Source organism: Musa acuminata, chromosome BXJ3-2 (assembly GCF_036884655.1).
Source record: "Musa acuminata AAA Group cultivar baxijiao chromosome BXJ3-2, Cavendish_Baxijiao_AAA, whole genome shotgun sequence".
NCBI lineage: Eukaryota > Viridiplantae > Streptophyta > Magnoliopsida > Zingiberales > Musaceae > Musa > Musa acuminata.
Window position 1 is genome coordinate 23241027 of NC_088350.1, and position 18798 is coordinate 23259824.

At 39.7% G+C, this 18798-nt stretch overlaps 4 protein-coding genes across 5 annotated transcripts; 1 reads left to right on the top strand and 3 right to left on the bottom strand.

Moving 5' to 3' along the window:
• Window positions 1-494: 494 nt before the first annotated feature.
• LOC135631040 (GEM-like protein 4) lies at window positions 495-1845 on the bottom strand. Its single transcript, XM_065138418.1, has 4 exons — window positions 1486-1845; window positions 1328-1405; window positions 949-1223; window positions 495-866 (listed from the first exon to the last, which is right to left on the bottom strand). Exons 1-4 carry the CDS (start codon window positions 1634-1636, stop codon window positions 675-677), a joined length of 696 nt encoding a protein of 231 aa, XP_064994490.1. The 5' UTR covers window positions 1637-1845; the 3' UTR covers window positions 495-674.
• A 2348-nt stretch (window positions 1846-4193) lies between these two features.
• On the bottom strand, window positions 4194-5623 carry LOC103973765 (NDR1/HIN1-like protein 6). The gene is made up of 2 exons (XM_009388417.3): window positions 5544-5623; window positions 4194-5088 (listed from the first exon to the last, which is right to left on the bottom strand). Exon 2 carries the CDS (start codon window positions 5058-5060, stop codon window positions 4338-4340), a length of 723 nt encoding a protein of 240 aa, XP_009386692.2. The 5' UTR covers window positions 5061-5088; window positions 5544-5623; the 3' UTR covers window positions 4194-4337.
• A 999-nt stretch (window positions 5624-6622) lies between these two features.
• Window positions 6623-13483, bottom strand: LOC135631695 (uncharacterized). The gene is made up of 10 exons (XM_065139468.1): window positions 13194-13483; window positions 12397-12631; window positions 11930-12016; window positions 11633-11802; window positions 10110-10240; window positions 9856-10021; window positions 9156-9747; window positions 7879-7991; window positions 7113-7356; window positions 6623-6991 (listed from the first exon to the last, which is right to left on the bottom strand). Exons 1-10 carry the CDS (start codon window positions 13331-13333, stop codon window positions 6764-6766), a joined length of 2106 nt encoding a protein of 701 aa, XP_064995540.1. The 5' UTR covers window positions 13334-13483; the 3' UTR covers window positions 6623-6763.
• A 777-nt stretch (window positions 13484-14260) lies between these two features.
• LOC135631879 (pyruvate kinase, cytosolic isozyme-like) lies at window positions 14261-18336 on the top strand. 2 transcript variants are annotated; one of them, XM_065139928.1, is made up of 4 exons: window positions 14261-14435; window positions 14769-15031; window positions 16177-16638; window positions 17238-18336. In XM_065139928.1, the coding sequence occupies exons 2-4, from the start codon at window positions 14774-14776 to the stop codon at window positions 18051-18053; spliced, it is 1536 nt and encodes a 511-aa protein (XP_064996000.1). In that variant the 5' UTR covers window positions 14261-14435; window positions 14769-14773; the 3' UTR covers window positions 18054-18336. The 2 variants fall into 2 exon arrangements, with proteins under 2 accessions (XP_064996000.1, XP_064996001.1); XM_065139929.1 differs by lacking the exon at window positions 14261-14435 and adding an exon at window positions 14462-14620.
• The last annotated feature ends 462 nt before the right edge of the window (window positions 18337-18798 follow it).

The window sequence follows — 18798 nt, forward strand, 5'->3', positions numbered from 1 at the left end:
ACAAATGCCTTAGAAAGATGTTCCTAAGCCATAAAATATGAAACTACTAAATAAAAAAAGCCTAAAACAAACAATTAGGTTTTCTTATGGTATATCTGACTTGTTTATAGTTTAAACATGAGATACCAAACTTAATTTTCCTGATGTGGGATTATGTAGGACTTATCAAATTAACATGAAGATATGGTGCTTCCTATTTATACACGGGAGGAAGGATTTTCCTCGGTAAGATTTGCTTGTGCAGTTGGAAAATTTTAGCTGTTGTTAATTATGTCATAATTTCTACGTCACTGCTCCAATAACACATCCATCTTCCAGAATAAATTAAAAGGTGAGAAGTTCTGTTAGCATTATGTCTAATTTCTTTTGCTTTTATGCATGCCACGGAGAAGGCTAAGGAATGGATGAGTTTTGAAGATTGTCTGAGTTCTTCAGACTCGTTCAATCAATGCAGGAGTGCTAGGAAAATGTCATTGCTCCAAGTCGTCAGCATGGACGAGTTGGGGAAGAATGGCATGATGAAGGATTCTATTTCAAGAACAGCATTGATCCTGACTTCTTCTGAGAAATTGAGAGCAGTTTCAGTACCAACTACAACAAGAAGTTGTGACATTTTCTCCACTTGAAATGTACAAAAAACAGTAGAAAGCAGTCTCCAACTCTGATGAATGGATTCACTGCAAAACTCCTACTTGTGATTTTGAAATCACTCTTCTCAAGTAGTTCAAAGATCTCTGATAGCTGAGAAATCCCATGAACCAGAACTCAAACTCATCCACAGTCACTATCTGGATGTACTTTTGGTTAGGCTTCTGTGAGTTCTCACACAGGCTGGCTCTTCTCACCCTTCCTACTGGGATCAAAACCTGTGGGAAGCGATTGAACTCAGTTAGGTGTCAGAAACATTCTACACACTGATCAACAAGTTTGATTCCCAAGAAGAAGTACCTTGTAAGGAACTCTGACCAAATTTCCTCTGGGAGAAGTAACTCTGATCGATCTATCACTGCGGAAGGCGATCTTGTGAGTTGAAATGAAGAGCAGCCCCGCTATGGGACCAGCTGTGGTTGACAGATAGCACTGGAATGCCTGCAGCAGCTTTTCTCCTCTTTCGACTGAGAAATTTTTTCTGAAAACTCTTTCGACACCTCCAGCTCGAAGGATCTTTGCACCCAAGCTCAATTTTCCCTTCACAGTCTCTGAGATTTTGGGCCCTAAACTCACTGCACTTCCAAAAAAATCACAAGGCTTCTTGCTTAGTTGCTAATGTTTGGCAACAATATTTGCCATGGAGGGAAGCTGTAAGCTTATTATGCCGTGAGCTTACCATGATCTTTGATGCCTTTCAGATAGCCGTCCGCTTTTTTGCTGAACTTTCTCATCCAATCAACAGGTGCATCCGCTTCTGCATTCCAAAACTATTCTGTGAGCTCCTAAAAGTCATCGAGAATAACAAGTAACTTCACATGACAAAGATGGTATTACTTTGTTTGTACTGGGAGGACTCGTACGAGGTGGGTTGAAGGCACAGTCTCTTGAGCTCCGAGACGACTGCAGACTTTCCACACATTTCGGCTGCATATCTGATCGACTGAACAGGAACGCCTACAGCTTGAGCACGGCTTGTGTTCTTCATGTTGAACCGAGGCACAGCTACCGCTTCCACTCTCCGGGAGAAAGGTCGGGGAGAGTCTATGCTCCAAGAGACCGGTGTGGAGGCCTTTTATAAGGCGAAGCAACCGCTGATACTGTCACCCCAACCATACTGCACAATGCGTGAAGCAGAATCAGCATGGAATCATCAGCCACAAAGGCATCCTCGTGAATCCAGAAAAGAAAAGGAAAAGTCGATCGACAGTTCATCATCAGCCACCAGAAACTATAAAGAAAAGTAAAAGAAAGCCCCCCAAAGCCTTCTTTTGCTGCCTTAACCGAGTGAGCAAGTTCCGAGATAACATATCATACTGGGGCATGCCATGTGCTTCGATCGAATCAAGGCAACTCCACTCTCATCTCTTTCCCCAAAAACTATCTGAAATCATCCTGTGAAGCTCCACGACATCATGCAGCATGTCTGACACGGTTGTGAGTCAGCAGCTTATTACGTAGAAGCTTTTCAGTGATAGCCTACGTTCATGCTTCTTTGCTTGATCGGGGAGAAATATATAACAGTACACGAAGAGAATGAGAAGGAAAGCTATCGAGGCAACCTTCCGATGGAAGGAAAGTGATTGGGATCACATCAATGGAGACAAAAAAAACGCAAAGATCAGATGCATTGTGAGACCCACCAAATGTTTCTCCAGATTCGGCCTTGACTTTTGACTGTGAGACCAGCTTTTTCCCCAGCCATTCCCACTTGCAGGTGGAAGGCAATCTTAAAGGCCTTCCACTTGAGCTTGTCTCTCTCGAACTAGGAGATGCGCAGCGTAGATAAGATCTGCTGGGGCCACATTCAAGACCCAAGTCTGAAGCATTGAGATGTGCAGGTAACTGCTTATTTCTGCAGGAGAAAACGCAAAACAACATGAATCCATGAATCCCTTACTATTTAGACCCAAAGCAACAGTTAAACGACATCCAGTTCTAAGACTGCAACATCATCGGAAAAGGATGTAACCGCAGCCATCGGTTTCCATGAGCCGATGATGAGATTGCACGAGGAAAAGTGGTCCTTCCTTTCATCTTTCCACCGGGATAGAATTGGTGGCCATGTTCGCTGGGGTCGCCTGCCGTGTGCCACATGAGGTGCACCTACTGCTAAAATGAGAGTACCACCCACCATATATACCAACACCATGAGGGCCACCTGATGATGGCTGAGAAGGTTGCTCCAGGGGCTTCCCCTGTACTTGAAACGAATCAAGTACTTCTTTGGGCGGCTTGCAACCTGTAGAAGATGCGTCGATAGGAATTGCAGACTTTAAGGTTCTGGTGAGGAGGCCCATTTAGGTTGCAAAAGACTTCACCCACAAAGGTATTTCCATCAACACTAACAACAGTACTGTCGATGAAATTGGTTTTATTGATTACAGCACTGCAAGCTTGCACTTCTGGACGAGTACAGTGTTCGGAAGAACCTGACGACAAGGTAGTAATCAATCTCTTAATATTTTCTCCAGAGAGGGTTCAAGAAAATCGAAGAACAAGGAAGTTTGACTCGATTATAATTTTCTCGCATCCATAAAAATGAGACTTCACTCACAAAATAGTTGTTTTTCATCCCATATGTGTTTCATCACCAGGAAAAGAATACCAAGATCTATGTGGAATGTTGCGACATCCAATATGTTCCTCAAAGATCGTCTTATGACCGGAAATCCTTTTATCGCAAGAAGGCAACATCCAAGCAGGTAGTTGGTGGAATACATCACGTTTAGATCCATGCACTCATCGCAGAGAAGCCATAATCTCCATGATGTTACGTCGCGTTTACTGAGTTCAGATCCATGCAAGTTCTGACATCTGCACGTGAAATTGATGTTCCTTTCCCTCGTTTAGATCCGTGCGAGGACCCGATGTGCGGCTCGGATGCGCCCTAGATCTCTCCTGCATGCCCTCGAAGACTGGCAGGCGACTGGAGAAGCACAAGAACAAGTGAATCCAACCATGGGGAACGGATAGTATGACTGAAAAGCCTGGTGAGCTATTGATTCACAACAGTGGTATGATACTGCTTGACCAGCGGAGGTCCGCTCGCCATGCGTGCATGGACCAGACGATGCCATCGATCCTTGCTGGTAGTTGAATTGAGATTTGACGAAAGGTGTTTTCCTTGATGCATCATGAACAGTCATGTCATTCTTTTTAAGGATGTTGATCTGTCATGGGCTTCAATCGGAACTTTGATGGTAAATGTTACGATATTTTAGCATCAGAAAGAAGAACAGAAACAACAGGTTCGAGTATTTGATGAATCGTAAACCCACAGCAGAATAAGATCAAGACCATCAATACAATCGACGATCATCGCCATATGACCTTGAATCTGCAACTCCGATGAACTCTGCTTGATTCCGATCCACAGATCAAAGCTCCAACTTTCAAGTATATTGTTAAACCCGATCCACTGATTTCAGCTTTTACATCAACAAGCATGATCATGCCAAAAATCCTTTATATATCCAGGATGTTTGGAGTGCTGTGATATGATTTCTTGATCATCTCAACCAGAAGTAGGCAGACAGACGCCAGAAACAAGCTTCTTACAGTTAAATAATCAAAATAATATGCTATATAGATCTCGTAAAAAGTTTCAAATACGTAATGAGAGCTTCAAGCATGAAGCTGTTTATTTTATATGATGAGCAAAAAAGAGAGAGTATAACTCGGAAACATTACCATAGCTTCAACCTAAATCTGCAGCTGCTGGATCGAACGCTGATGTCGTCGCTGGTAGTCAAACTATCCACCACCACACTGCATCTCACGTTGAACGTCACCTTCCACAGCGTCAGCTTGTCAAGCTTCACCCTCACCGGCACGTCGCCTCGGAAGGTTAATGGTAATACCCCTTCCAGTTGCTGCTGCTGCAGTTCCGCGAGCAACTCGCTCCCTACTTGTGTTCCTCCGGTGAGGAAAACATGCAGCACCGTCGTGTTCCTGTGGCCCTGGTAGAACACCGGAAAGCTCCCGGTGCAGAGCCTCTCGTCGGCGTACCACAAGCTCAGTTCACTCCCCTCCTCGTAGTATATCCCGATCTTCCTGTTCGGGTTTGTTGCCGTCACCGCCACGTCGAACACGGCACCGACGGTTATATCGTCGTCGTTGACACCGAATCTGGAGACCCTGAGGTGGTCCACCGAGTACTTGGGCAACCTTAGGCGGAACACGACGTACGCGACACCGGCGGCGGCGGCGATCAGCACGATGAGGATGATGACTGCGAGAAGAGTCCAGCACAGACACCTGCTGCAGCGGCTCCTCCTCTTCGGCGGTCTCAGACGGGCGGTACCTCCAGGAGTCGACGGCGACACCGACGCGCCGCTCTTCTCCGATACTGTGAAGCTGGAGGGAGAAATATGCATGTCCACCGTATGGATTCTAAGTTGCTCCGCCATGTCTCAGCCTTGATGTGTTTGGCTACCACTGTACAACAGTTTGCCAATGAGACGAGACTCCACGCGCATTCAACGTTAGACTTTGGGTAACAAAATTGATTGAGGTTAGTAGATTATTTAGAGACTTTGGTCACAAACATCTTTCCACATACAACATTCATAGCAATAAAATAAGTCCGCGAGATCTGAAGAGAGTCAATATTACATAATATTATCTTTAAATATTTATAGAAATTATTTCTATATAATCTTATGTAAATAAAAAATATTTTCATGTCTACAAAGAGGAAATATATCGTCATGTCATTCATAATAATTAAATTAAATTAATCTATGGAATCATCAATAATAGCATAATTTTATGAAATTCAATGGATTAATGTCTAAACAAAATTAAGTGGACAATAAAATTTATATATTGAAATTTTCAGAAATTACAATAACTGAAAAGAAAATAAAACGAAAGAAGGTAAAGTGGCCTACCTCTTTATCTTCGATAAGATGATCTCTCCTCGTTGTTCTCCGGTAGATAGACGACACTCGATGAGGAACCGAAAAGAATTGTTTGTGGCCTTTAAATAGGAGGTGAAGGAGAACTCTCAAAAAGGTAATAAATAAAATTTGTTTCGGATTTAATTATTCACTAATCAATCTAATATCTCACCAATCATGTCTACCCAAAATTTGAGTCACCGAGTAGGAAATAAATTAGATCGAATAAGAGCAAACCCTAGTTTCGAATTTTGGGAAAGGGAAAAATATCTCATTGATTATAGGAACTTTACATTTGGTGAGCGTGATGGACTACTCTTTCAGGTTTGGAGTAAGATTATAGGATTCTTTTCTTGGCAAGCTTCTTTTGCTACTTGACTGGGTGTTGTGGGCGGAATAGAATAGGGTAGCTTCCATGATAATGTCACCTGGCACTGATATTGAAGTGTCTGTATAAAGCTGATGATAACTCTTGTTTGATTTTGATTGGTGTGATGGGGTGAAAATTTTATGATGTGGGGGAAACTTTGGTGCAAATGAAAAATTATGTCAAAAATAGGTTTTATTGTTTGAAGAATATTTATTTATATGTGAGATGAAGATTGAAAAGAAGGTTAAGATGATTCCTATATTTGATATAAATTGATTCTAGTTTCTTAGTTAAATTGGTATTGATTCTAATTGGAATTGGTCCACAACATATATTGAGTTTGATTGATATCCAAGTCAAGGTTTAAAGATAAACCCAAATCATAGTTTGAGTCATACATGAATAAAGATAAATTTTAGGAAAAAGAATAACAACTTAACAAGCCAAAAAGTTTTATCATTACATGTATTGTAGTTGATCTACAACTTGACAAGGATAAACTTTTGTGTATATATATATTAGGTTTGAATCATAACTTAATAAGTTTAACATCTTAGGCTTAACCTTTTAGGTTGAATCAGCATCAATTCTAATATACAGCTCTTACTTTCATGAATTCTGCACTCAAAGAAGGTGTGTCAGTACCATTCATCCAAGTTAGCATTGATTTAATTATTTAAAGCCCTCATGCAGTGGCATCGGCAGCATTCTCTTAGCTCTTTATCGAAGGTAGGATTTGCCATTCGGAAAAAGTGCAAAGACCAAAGAATGGACAAGACTTGGGTACTATGGCAAAGAAAGCATTTGTAAGTGATCACCAAAATTGTAATGGTTTATAGCATCATCTTGAACTATTGTGCTCTTCAGGTCTTGCGATTTGGATAGGGGCAGCAGGAACTCGATTCCACCACTCCTTGATCCTCCTCACCAACTTCTCACTGCTCTCTCTCCTCACTGGCATCTTTCTTGTGTATACCTCCAGAAGCACCAGAGTGAGGATGTGGCCGAAAGGCACCAGGGTGAATCCTACTGCCACAATGACCATGGCAATAGCAACTTTCTGGGTTGTCTGAATGCAAATTCTTCAAGTTAAAAGGCCAAAGTAATTTTATCTGTGGTCTATTTTATAAATAAATACATCCAATAGCAGGTAAAATGAGTTGAAAGTGAAAATTATTTGAAAGACAAACCTTTGGAAATGCTGCTAAAAGAAGAGCTCTTAGCTTGAGAAGGGAAATGGTTCCTGTCCGAACATTTGTTTGAAGCTGAGAAACACCTTCTTGTAACATCAATAACAGCTCAACAGGGTTCCGATTAGGAGGAGGTGTAACTTGGAATGCTTGAATTGGTTTTCCACCGCTATGGTGCTTATGCCAGAACATGTAAACAGCAGCAGATAAGAAAAAGCATGGCAAGATGTACCTGACCCAACCCCTGACATTATAGATCCAGAAGCACCAGTTAAGGAAACACAAGTATAACAAAACAGAAAGTAATGCTGTTTGGGACTGCAATTATAGAAATACATTGAGATACATTGATGCAACATATTTAATGAACTGAATAAAGTTGAAATATACTTGTTTCAACTTAAAGCCAAGAACAATTATGAGATTTAACAAGATGGCAGGGGGTACCAGTACCAAGTGCAGCAAGGGTGGATATAAAACCAAGAAATCAGAAAGAAAAACAACTACCCAAAATTCACATTTCTAGATATTAATTACCAAGGTAAATATATGATCCACATAAACCTAGTCAATGCTTCATTACTGATTAAGTATAATATTTTATAGTAACAGGATAACTATTTTTCTCCACAATTTTTTCCTGTCCTCAGTGAAATCCTAATGGAGGAAAATGCATGGAATTTATCATATAATATCTACAGGAGTTGAATTCTTCAATTGTGTCTACATGAAGATACAGTAAGTTTTTTCAGGAATGAAGCAATACCTGTAAAGGATATACAGAATCAAAAACAAAAAGACTCTTGATTTAAAAGGATCTTCCCATGCAGCTAAAAGATGGAGTAGTTTGCCAATTTCAAATAAAGGAAAAAGTAGATCCTGCAACAGAAGAAGATCATACACAACTTTAACTTGTTACAAGCATATTCCATATGATATAAGTCACTACGACACTTTAAATTGAAGGCCATAAGATTTCCAGCTTTGTCAGTATATCTAGTATGAATTTCAGAAAGACAAACACAGACGGATATAAGTGATGACCCCACTAAAGTAAAATTGACCACGGCAGACAGTAACTCTCAGGGTCATAATTTAACATTTTTCACAAGAGAAAAGAGAGATGTATTCTCCAGAAACGACACCTACCAGTAGTCCCAACCTGTTAGTTTTGCAGAAGTGGATTTCCTTCCAAGGCACAAAATATTCTAAAAATTCATTTTTGGAATAAATTGAACCAAGGGTGCTACCATCAATTTTGTCTTCTGATATGATGAAATGTTGCAGATCTAAGACCCTAAATCGTTGAACATTCACTGAGAGAGTCCAAAAAGGTTGGAGCAGTTTATACTCCTAGAAAAGAATATCAACGACACACATGCTCCGGCAATTAAATAGGCATTTTAATAATTTTCTTCTGCTGTCACGTCCCAACAAACTAACTTGAAAGTGTCTAGTAATATCTTTTATAACGAGAGGTTGAAGAACATTTGTATGTACCATGAGAGATCTGCTGAAGGATAAATGGCCACTAGATACCAAGATTAAATAGCAAAAAAAAAAAAGAAGCCTGATATAACTAAGGTAGCCAAAGTGGAAAGCTGATGCAAGAAGTTCCACGAAAGCCACAGAGTAGTCTTGAAGGAAAAAAAGAAAACATTTTGTAATGAGTAATAAATTGTTTTTCACCATGAAAAATTAAACGCCCAAGCGGTAAAAAAATGATACTTGCATGTTAACAGTCAAGAGTCTAAATATGGTCCATATACAGGATGTTTTGTCTCTATGGTCACTTGCAAGGTTCCAAATAGCTTCATTGTAGAATTTTTAAGTCGAAGGCCAAATTACTACTAAAGTTTAACTCACCTGAAGCATTCTCTTAAGACCTACATATTTGGAGTGCAGAAGCAAATACACTCTTTCTAAGACCTATATGAGAAAATTTAGTGGGAAGAAAATAAACAGGAGCTTTTGTCTGAGTAAATTTTCCAACAACTAAAATGAGATAAAACAGAGAAAACTCTGTATTATATAGCAGCATACCTTAATAGCAGCTAAATTTGTATCTATATCCTCCACTTTGACCTGATATAATGTTGCACGTGCTTCTTCAACTCTGCCAGAGTAACGAACTGATTCTCTAATGGCCAATTGTAGTGGACTTGTCTCACCAACATGGATATTACCAACCAAAACACCATTTTCTTCAGGATTATCTTCCTTCTTTAGTAACAAAAAGCCCATTCTTGTAAGTGTATATAATGAATCTGATAAAGGACCTGTTAATTGCTTTTCATAAGATGCAGTGACAAGGCCATCATGGTTTTGAAATCTGATCCGCATGAGCTCCAAGTGATTATATAGAGCTTCCAAAATCTTGTCACCTTTTGGAAGCTTTTCAGCCAAGTTAAAAGGAAGTATGCTCTTAAAATGTGAGGGCATGCCATGAAAAGCTTCTTTCACAGCACGAGATCTAAAGATACCTAGAGCTGCCTTAGAAAGAGATTCTGCTCTTTGAAACCTTTTTAGTTTGTACTTCCTTATGAATTTATTGGCACGCAGGACTTCCTGAATGATTGCAAACCAGTAGTCTCTGTGGGAATGACCACTAAACTCAAAGACAATGGGCTCGACTCTGCAAACAAATGAATCATATAGCAAACCAAGATCTATCAGTTATCAAGAAGCTATCCTCTGTTCAATTAGATGAGGCCATAATTAAATTTGGCACTTGTTCACTTACACAGAATCCGACTTGCATATAATGGCGTTATCAAAGAAGCGAGCACCCCATGGCCCAGTTAACTCACAATTTACCACCTGCTTCAAGTCCTTGGACAAGTCATATTTGGACGTACCAATGCCTGATGCTTCAAAATATAGGGCATGGCTGGTGAGTGTCAGCCTTCCTGCCATTAAAAACATCCTTCTGAAGCTTCTATGCTGATAAACATTTAACCTGCAGAAAAACAGATTACCGGGAGAAAGATGCTTAACCAGGCCTTGTGGATATTCTGGTGTGCTGCAGAATAGATTTAGCATCAACTTCTAAGATAATTTCTCCATCAGCAAGGCTAAAATTGAAACTCTGTGGTCGTCCATATATATGCTTCATTGATTTCAGAACCCTATAATATACACATTCCGTAAGTGTAATGTCATCAAGCCAAAAGATATGGCATCATAGTCAAATATATTCTGGAGAAATTTATCTGTTTCCAATGCAGCAGTCCGTGATCAAAAGTCGTAAATCCAGATTACAAACGTTACAATGCTTGCTAAACCAGTGGATAATAGCAACCTTATCATCTTAAAAAAGATTAATTACAAGAAAATGTCATCAAAATCTATACTCCGAAATGGAATTTGATCATGATAATTCATAACTTCAGTATAATCCATAAAACATTTAGTTGTACAAACCAAAAACTTACATAAATTTTTATTGACCTAGAAAATGATCATGTAACAAAATATCATGACATGGCTATTCTTAGTAGTCAAACCCTTTTCCTATAATGCCTCATCAAAAAATAACATGTGGCATTGTTTACTAAGATGGTTAGGAATTGATCAAAATTAATCATTATAATACATTTGGGGTCAGCTACTTGGATATTTTCCATTCATTTAGTTCTATCAAGGGTCAAATAATATAAAGGTTTCCTATGTCTTACCCTACCTCCACCTGTCATCACATAAAGACCATAGTTGATTCATCTTGTCTAACCGGTGCACCTACAACTCACGTTTGGAAAAATATCATTTAGAATGGTTTTATACCATCAGAACTGTATTACTAGATTTATTGACAGTGACAATGGTTATATTATGCTCGCTTCATGATAAGAATCTGCCCTTTTAATCGGAGTCAAGTATTCCTAACTGATCGCAAATGTAAAAGAAAATAACAACAACCTGAACATTTCCTTGTATAAGTGACCCAGAATCAACATGCAAAATAGTTGCAGTATCACCGTGACCCGGTATCAACTCTCATCACATTTCCTTGTTTTATTATGCTATCCACAATGAAGCATATATATACTCCTGGTAATTTTCTCCCCCTTTTTATGTTTACGGTAGTCTATGTCTGTCATAACTAGCGATAGTAGTGAACCTATTACTCATATTGCCACAGTATTCGCAGTCGTAGCATCTTGGAACAGAGCTATAGAAATCCAAGACTCCATGGCTTAATCGTTCCCTCATTGTCAAGATGCTTGCTTTCTCTCAATCATGTGTTTGTCTACGAGTATGAATATGTGTGCATGTTTATGTGTGAAATGGTCTATCAGATAACTAATGCAACATTCAGATTGTAGACATGTGAACAGTCAGCAAGTAAGACAGCAAAATTATGATTATGAAACAGTAGCTAGAATTGATGAGTTATAACTCATGTTAGTCAGCTTAATTACTGAATCATGAAGAAAGAACTATTGAAGTTCCTCTGACAAATAAGTAATCAACAAAATTCTCAGGAGAAATAAAAAATAAAAAGATATCAGATGGCGTACTTGTAGAGTCTTTTGAGGTACTTGTCATATATAAGAAAGTGGAGTCGGCCACCTGAAGAGCTAGTAAGTGCATCAAAGAGATTGTGCACAGTGATTGGATCTGCTACTAAAGCACAAGCAGAAACTATTTGGGCAAAAGCTTCCAGTCCAACAGTCTTCTTGCCATCAATCTGATGCAGGAGACAAAAATAAAGACTGATTTAAATTCATGTCAAAAGCAGAATATGAAAAATGATCTGACATGATAGTCAAAGTTATTAAAAAAAAAAGAGGATGACTTAAAGAAAAATGACAAACCTGACTAGCCAATCTCGTCACACTTGCATAAAATAATGACCCCTCGTCGTCATTATCAACTTCTGGACAGTTAGAGAAACCATTTTCCTATTACAATTATCAAAATGACAATTAAATACTGCAGAAAGTTGGAGATCTCAACCACCAGACACCGACAAAGGAACAATCACGATCAATATACCGAACATTAAGCGATAAAAACAAAGGAAAAATGACAGAAGAAAAGTAAAGATTAGATGCATAAAGAGTTCTTTCTCCTTTTCTACTTATATGCATAAATACTTATTCTTTTACTCTTTTTTTTGTAACTATATTCGTAAGAGTGATCCAGTAGAAGGTTACTGTGATAGTGTTGCTAAGTGACTTGTACTTGAAAAATCAAAGTAAAATATAGTACCAGAAAGCCATGTCATAAATTTGAGAGGGTTTTGCAAATACGCTGCTGTAAAAGTGGATAAGTGTCTCACATCGAGTAGGAATTCAGTCTCCGTATCAGGTGCTTCCCATGCAAGCATCATGTCAAAAGTTAATAGGGAAAAACCCTTATCAGCCAGATGATCTGGCCGCTGAGTTTCCACACGAAGAGCCTTGTGAGCACAGTACTCCACTAGGTTCCTAGCATAAGACGTTGGTTGATTCGAATGATCAGGTAGCTCATCTTCAAAAGACTGCTGCAGCTGCTCCACTGACAGGAGAAGAATCCTGAAACGCGAATGCCCATCAATTATCCCTTTCTCTTTTCCACAAGCCACAAAAAATATCACTACCTTAACGTGGTGACCAACTATGAACAACAACAGAGCAGGCTCTTTGTATAACATGAAACAACTCAAAGCTAAGCCAAAATTTCTGCCCTCCCTGTAAAAGTTTTGTTCCCAAAATACACCTCCCTACCCTGCACAATCTTCTTCCCGCTACGGAAACAGCTCGGAACCGATCCAATATCTACATTGGTCAAGGGAAGCCTTCAACAAAGACCAACAGCAACTCAACAAAATTGCATCATTGCATCTCAAGGGATCCAAAGGCAAAACTTTTTACCCTCCCTGTAGAAGTTTTGTTCCCAAAATACACCCCCCCTGCCCTACATAGACCAATATATCTACTACATTGGTCAAGGGAAGCCCATTATAAAGATCAGCTGCGACTCGATAAAATTGCATCAAGATGGTCGCTGAAGTGAATACATTTTCCCCCAAACAAAGGAGGGATACAGAATGGCAAGAGATGATCGAGAAGAAGAAAAGAAAGGCGAGAGCTCAACCTGGAGCACCGACGGATGACCAAACTGGCGACGGAGGAGAGGTTGGGGATGGGAGTAGAAGCGGCGAGGTCGCCCTCCATCTCCGCCTCCTCTTCCTTCTTGTCGCCGCCGCCGAGAAGAACGAGTTCAAGAATCCCCATTTCGCACGGTCGTCTCGTTCATTCCCCGGCGATTCTTCTCCGGCCTCCGGATGTGAGTTGCTGCAGCGACCGTTGCTTCCTCCACGAAAGGCGGTTTCTTTTTTATCTCTCTCCCCTCCTGTAACGATGGAAGGAGCGAGCGAGCAGGAGGAATCCCCGCCACTACCACCATCTGCACCTCCGAACAAGCGACAACTTCGCGGATCGCGCAGATGCTCGACGAGCCATCGGAATAATAATAATAATAATAATTATTATTATTATTATTTAATAATTAAATAACAACAAGATATAAAATTAATTATTTATTTATTTAAGTATTTTAATTTAACTCAAACGCTGTTTTTTCCACTTTCTCAATTGCCCCCAATTTCGTTGGGTCGGTTTGTGTCATAGACCTTTCTAATAAATGGCTTTTTAGGGAAATAAACTATTGAATAGTCGATAAGCACTTGCTGCTTACTAATGATTACTTTCAAACACTTGTAATTCAGTAAGTATGAAGCGTCACAAAATAATATTATTTTTTATTATGCCATATAATAGGTATACAGGCCACATAAACTTAATTGGATATGAGTGATGCAGCAATATTTTTAATGGTAATTATCGAAAGGATGGCTCCAATAGGAAGCGTGTTGGAATGGAATGGTAGCTGATGTACTGAATCACGTGCGTCGAACTTTTACGTGTCAGGAGGCAGTGCGTAGAGGAACCACGAGTCACGTGCACAACTGTGTACCGTGGGCGTACGTGTTTGGTGTGTTCGTTAGTCGCGTGAGATCAACGATAAGTCGCCGCATGGTCTCACGACAGGGCTCATCCAACGGCTCTCATTGGTCAATATATTTTGTTCGGGCGAGCATACCGTTGCTTTTAATCAAACGTGCACGATGCGAGGCGTGGTGGAGACGCCGTTTGGTGCGCTTAGAGAAACGAGACTCGTCACCTATTCCTCCATTCCAACGGACGTTTCACTGTTCAAAAGCGCCGCCTCCTTTCCCAAGGCTCCGAAAAAGCGTGCTTGGCGGACCGAATTCGCTAAACTCGGAAGAATAAGAAGAAAAAGAACAAGGCGGCGAAGGCGGCGGCGAAAAATTAGGTCAGACTTCGAAGCCGCATTCTTCTTCTTCTTCTTTTTTAATCTTCGATGTACTACTAATCCGTGTCGAGAGTACAGATCGGCTTAAGATTTGAGCGACGATCTGTTTACTCCTAAGGATCCGTCTTGATTGCGTCCGATCTGACTTCTGAACTCTCCATTTTTCTTAGATCTTTGGGTTTTCGGTAAAATGATCGAACATGATGAATCCTAACTCTATTTTTGTTAGCTCGACTTTAATAGTTGTGTCCGATGCTTTTTTTGGGATCATTGTGATTTCGATCTTTGATTAGTTCTTCTGTTGTGGCGTTTACGGCTTATTTTGGGTTGTAGGATCGATGGCGAACATCGACATCGAGGGGATCTTGAAGGAGTTGCCGAACGATGGGCGGGTGCCGAAGACGAAGATAGTGTGCACTCTGGGACCGTCGTCGAGGTCGGTGCCGATGCTGGAGAAGCTTTTGAGAGCTGGCATGAATGTTGCCAGGTTCAACTTCTCACATGGGACGCACGAGTACCACCAGGAGACCATTGACAACCTTAGGATCGCCATGCAGAACACACAGATTCTATGTGCCGTCATGCTCGATACGAAGGCATTTTTCTTCTCTGATGATCTTTGATGCTGATATATTTTCCATTTTAGTTGGTTTTTTAGTTTTAAAAAAAATTGAACTACTTCTAAGAAAATGTTTGATTAATGTCATGTTTATATGGAAATAGCTTTAAGTGAAGATCATTCGGCGCATTTTGCTAAATCAATTTTGTTTCAACAGGTACCGTGTTCTAGCAACTGACCTGTTTTATGCGTTTCAATTTCTTCTTCTTCCTCTTTTTTTTTTTTATCCAGTCTTGTTGGTCTTAGGGTGTTGCTTGTTGAGGCGAACCTTTTTTTTCCCTTTTACATTTCATGTATGGAAGTATTTGGGACTTTCAGTAAAATAAGTAGTTCCTCTGAAAAATTTGGTCATGCTGAAGATATAATTAAATCATGAATGTTCTTGGCTCAGTAATTGCTCATTTTCCTATATTGTATCTGGTGGCCTCTTTTGAATCTCTTACAAAAGTTAAAAATCTGAAATTTTTTTGTCATGCTGGTGATATAATTTATACCATGAATATTCTTGGCTCAGTAATTGCTCAAATTTCTATATTGTATCTGGTGGCTTCTTTTGAACCTCATCTAAGATTGACATTTATTTCAGTTGGAGAATAAAGAAACGTACATGCATATTTATCTCTTAATGTTGTTTCAATATGCAAAGAAAATTTATCTAATACTTCTTTTCAGCTTTTCTTTTCTTCATATGGTTAAGGCCATACAATTAGTTAAATTTTCCAATTCTTGCTTTGTATGAGTCCGTATGTGGCATGTCTTATCAAAGTAAGTTTGTTGGTTTACTGAACATGTTCCTCTTACTAGTACAGACCCTAAAACTTATGAGAGGCTTTCCAATAGAACTTTATATCAGTTGTCTTTTTCTGCAAGATTTTAAGCAGAGGAACATCAGATGTCTTATTCTTTTTTGTTTCCATGTATAGTAGTAAACATGTGAGGATTTAGAAATTTGTACTTGAAGAAACAATGGGTCTTCAATTGTGCAACATTGGAGTAAATTGTCTCTTTCCATCTAACAATCGGCTCAAATCGAACTCGTTACTAATTTTTTTCCTGCAAGAATTCTTCATTTATGTTGTTAGGCCCTTGAAGTATCTGCCTTCTATCTTACTGTCATCACAGGGCCCTGAGATCCGCACTGGTTTCTTGAAGGATGGCAAACCTATCAAACTTAAGGAGGGACAAGAAATTACAATCACCACTGACTACAGCATCAAGGGCGATGAGAACATGATTTCTATGAGTTACAAAAAGCTCCCTGTAGATCTGAAGCCTGGAAATACTATATTGTGTTCTGATGGTACCATAACGTTGATTGTGCTGTCATGTGACCCAGAGGCTGGAACTGTGAAATGCCGTTGTCAGAACACAGCAACATTAGGTGAGAGGAAGAATGTCAATCTTCCAGGTGTTGTGGTTGATCTTCCCACATTAACAGAGAAAGATAAGGAGGACATCATGGGTTGGGGTGTTCCCAACAATATTGATATGATCGCTGTGTCATTTGTGCGCAAGGGATCAGATCTTGTTACTGTTCGACAATTTCTTGGTCCACATGCCAAACACATCAAGTTAATGTCAAAGGTCTGTATTTTCTTATCTGCTACATTATTTAAATTCCAAAAGCACACATGACATCACCAGGACTTCCTAATTTTAGCATAAGCAATGGTACCACCATTTCCTGGAATTTTGACTTTGTCAGGTCACCGCGATGCCTATTTCTGGCTATTTTTTGGGAGGTACTGATTACAAACTGAAATAAAGGCATCTGTCTGATATATAGTTGTCTGTATACATATGAAACATATACATATGCATACATTGGTTAATGTAGGAGTTCATCCAAGAGTGCTTGGATCAGGTTGATTTTGGAGTTTTGTCAAATTATCTTCTTGACTCTGTCCATCAAATCATCCTAAAATCAGTTTTGCAATATATTATTTTATTTTTTCACAATTTGATTAATAGACAAGATATCTTCAGTCTTTAATTTCTGGTCTGACTGATGTTAAAAAGTGTTTATTAGCTTGAATTATCATCATTTTGAAACCTCTAACAATGGATCTCTATCCCTAAAAGTTGGTCTTGTTGTTGCCATCAGTGTTTGTTTGAAATCACCTATGCATATTAAAATCTTAACAATGTACATCTCTGTTTCCTGTTGTTATTTGTCTATGTAGGTTGAGAACCAGGAGGGTGTCATAAATTTTGATGAAATCTTGAGGGAGACAGACTCTTTCATGGTTGCTCGAGGTGATCTCGGAATGGAGATACCCGTCGAGAAAATTTTCCTTGCTCAAAAGATGATGATTTACAAATGCAACCTTGTTGGGAAGCCTGTCGTCACTGCCACCCAAATGCTTGAATCCATGATCAAATCCCCCCGCCCAACACGTGCTGAGGCTACAGATGTTGCAAATGCTGTTCTTGATGGCACAGACTGTGTCATGCTCAGTGGTGAAAGTGCAGCAGGTGCCTATCCTGAGTTGGCAGTGAAGATTATGGCTCGTATTTGTATTCAGGCTGAGTCCTCGCTAGACTACGAAGCAATTTTCAAGGAGATGATAAGATCTGCACCTCTTCCCATGAGCCCACTGGAAAGTCTTGCGTCATCAGCTGTCAGGACAGCCAACAAGGCTAAGGCCAAGTTAATCGTTGTCCTGACTCGTGGTGGCACTACAGCCAAATTGGTGGCCAAATATCGACCTAGTGTTCCAATTCTTTCAGTTGTTGTCCCTGTGCTGCTGACCACAGACTCATTCGATTGGTCTGTCAGTGATGAATCACCTGCAAGGCAAAGCCTCATTTATAGAGGATTGATACCGTTACTGGCTGAGGGTTCCGTCAAGGCTACAGATTCTGAGTCGACAGAGGTGATCCTTCAGGCTGCACTCAAGTCAGCAGTGGAGCAGAACCTATGTGAGCCAGGTGATGCTGTTGTTGCACTCCACCGCATTGGCGTTGCCTCTGTTATAAAGATCTGCATTGTGAAATGATTAGCAAATCAACCAGGCATGCCGCAATTCAAATTGCTGCTAATGGCTTCCTTTTCTGGTTTAAAATAACAGTATATTCCAAGCTCAGCCTTCTATTTTGCAAGTTCTTAGTATAATGAGCTCGTCATTGGAAGGACTCCAATTTTAAGCCATTTGTTCCATGGTTTATGATTTCCAAAAACATTGCATTCCTCTGGCCTCAGGCTGGCCAATGCAGACAAACTTATACTCGTCTGTTTCTTGACATTGGTTTTGGTAAACGTGATTGAGCTATGTTTGCATACTTGTTTCTGATCATTGTGGAGAGTAGGTTAAGCATGTATAAGAGTTATTCCTCGGTTATTTTATGACATGTAAATTATCATGGAATTCTTGGCTTGTTTTGCAGAGGATGTTAACATTCAGTTCGGTGCAGATGCAGTCACAAGCGGTATTTCAAGCTGATTAAGGGTGGGATTCATGTGGCTGTGATATCTAAATTGGAGGTGAATAATGATGAAAGCTTAAGAGTGATGAGGTAGTCGAAATATATATATATATATTTTTACTTATGTTGGAAATTCTCTTTCATTTTCAGGCTCTTGGAATTACTGAATCATTAGGCAGTAGTTTGACTACAATTATGAATGGGGATATGCTTACAGACAACATATCAGGTGAATAGAACAATCTGTCACAAAGCAAGAAATTAGCATGATTTCCAGTCATCTTGCTTAATGCGGTGGACGTCTCTTTGACGGCGAGG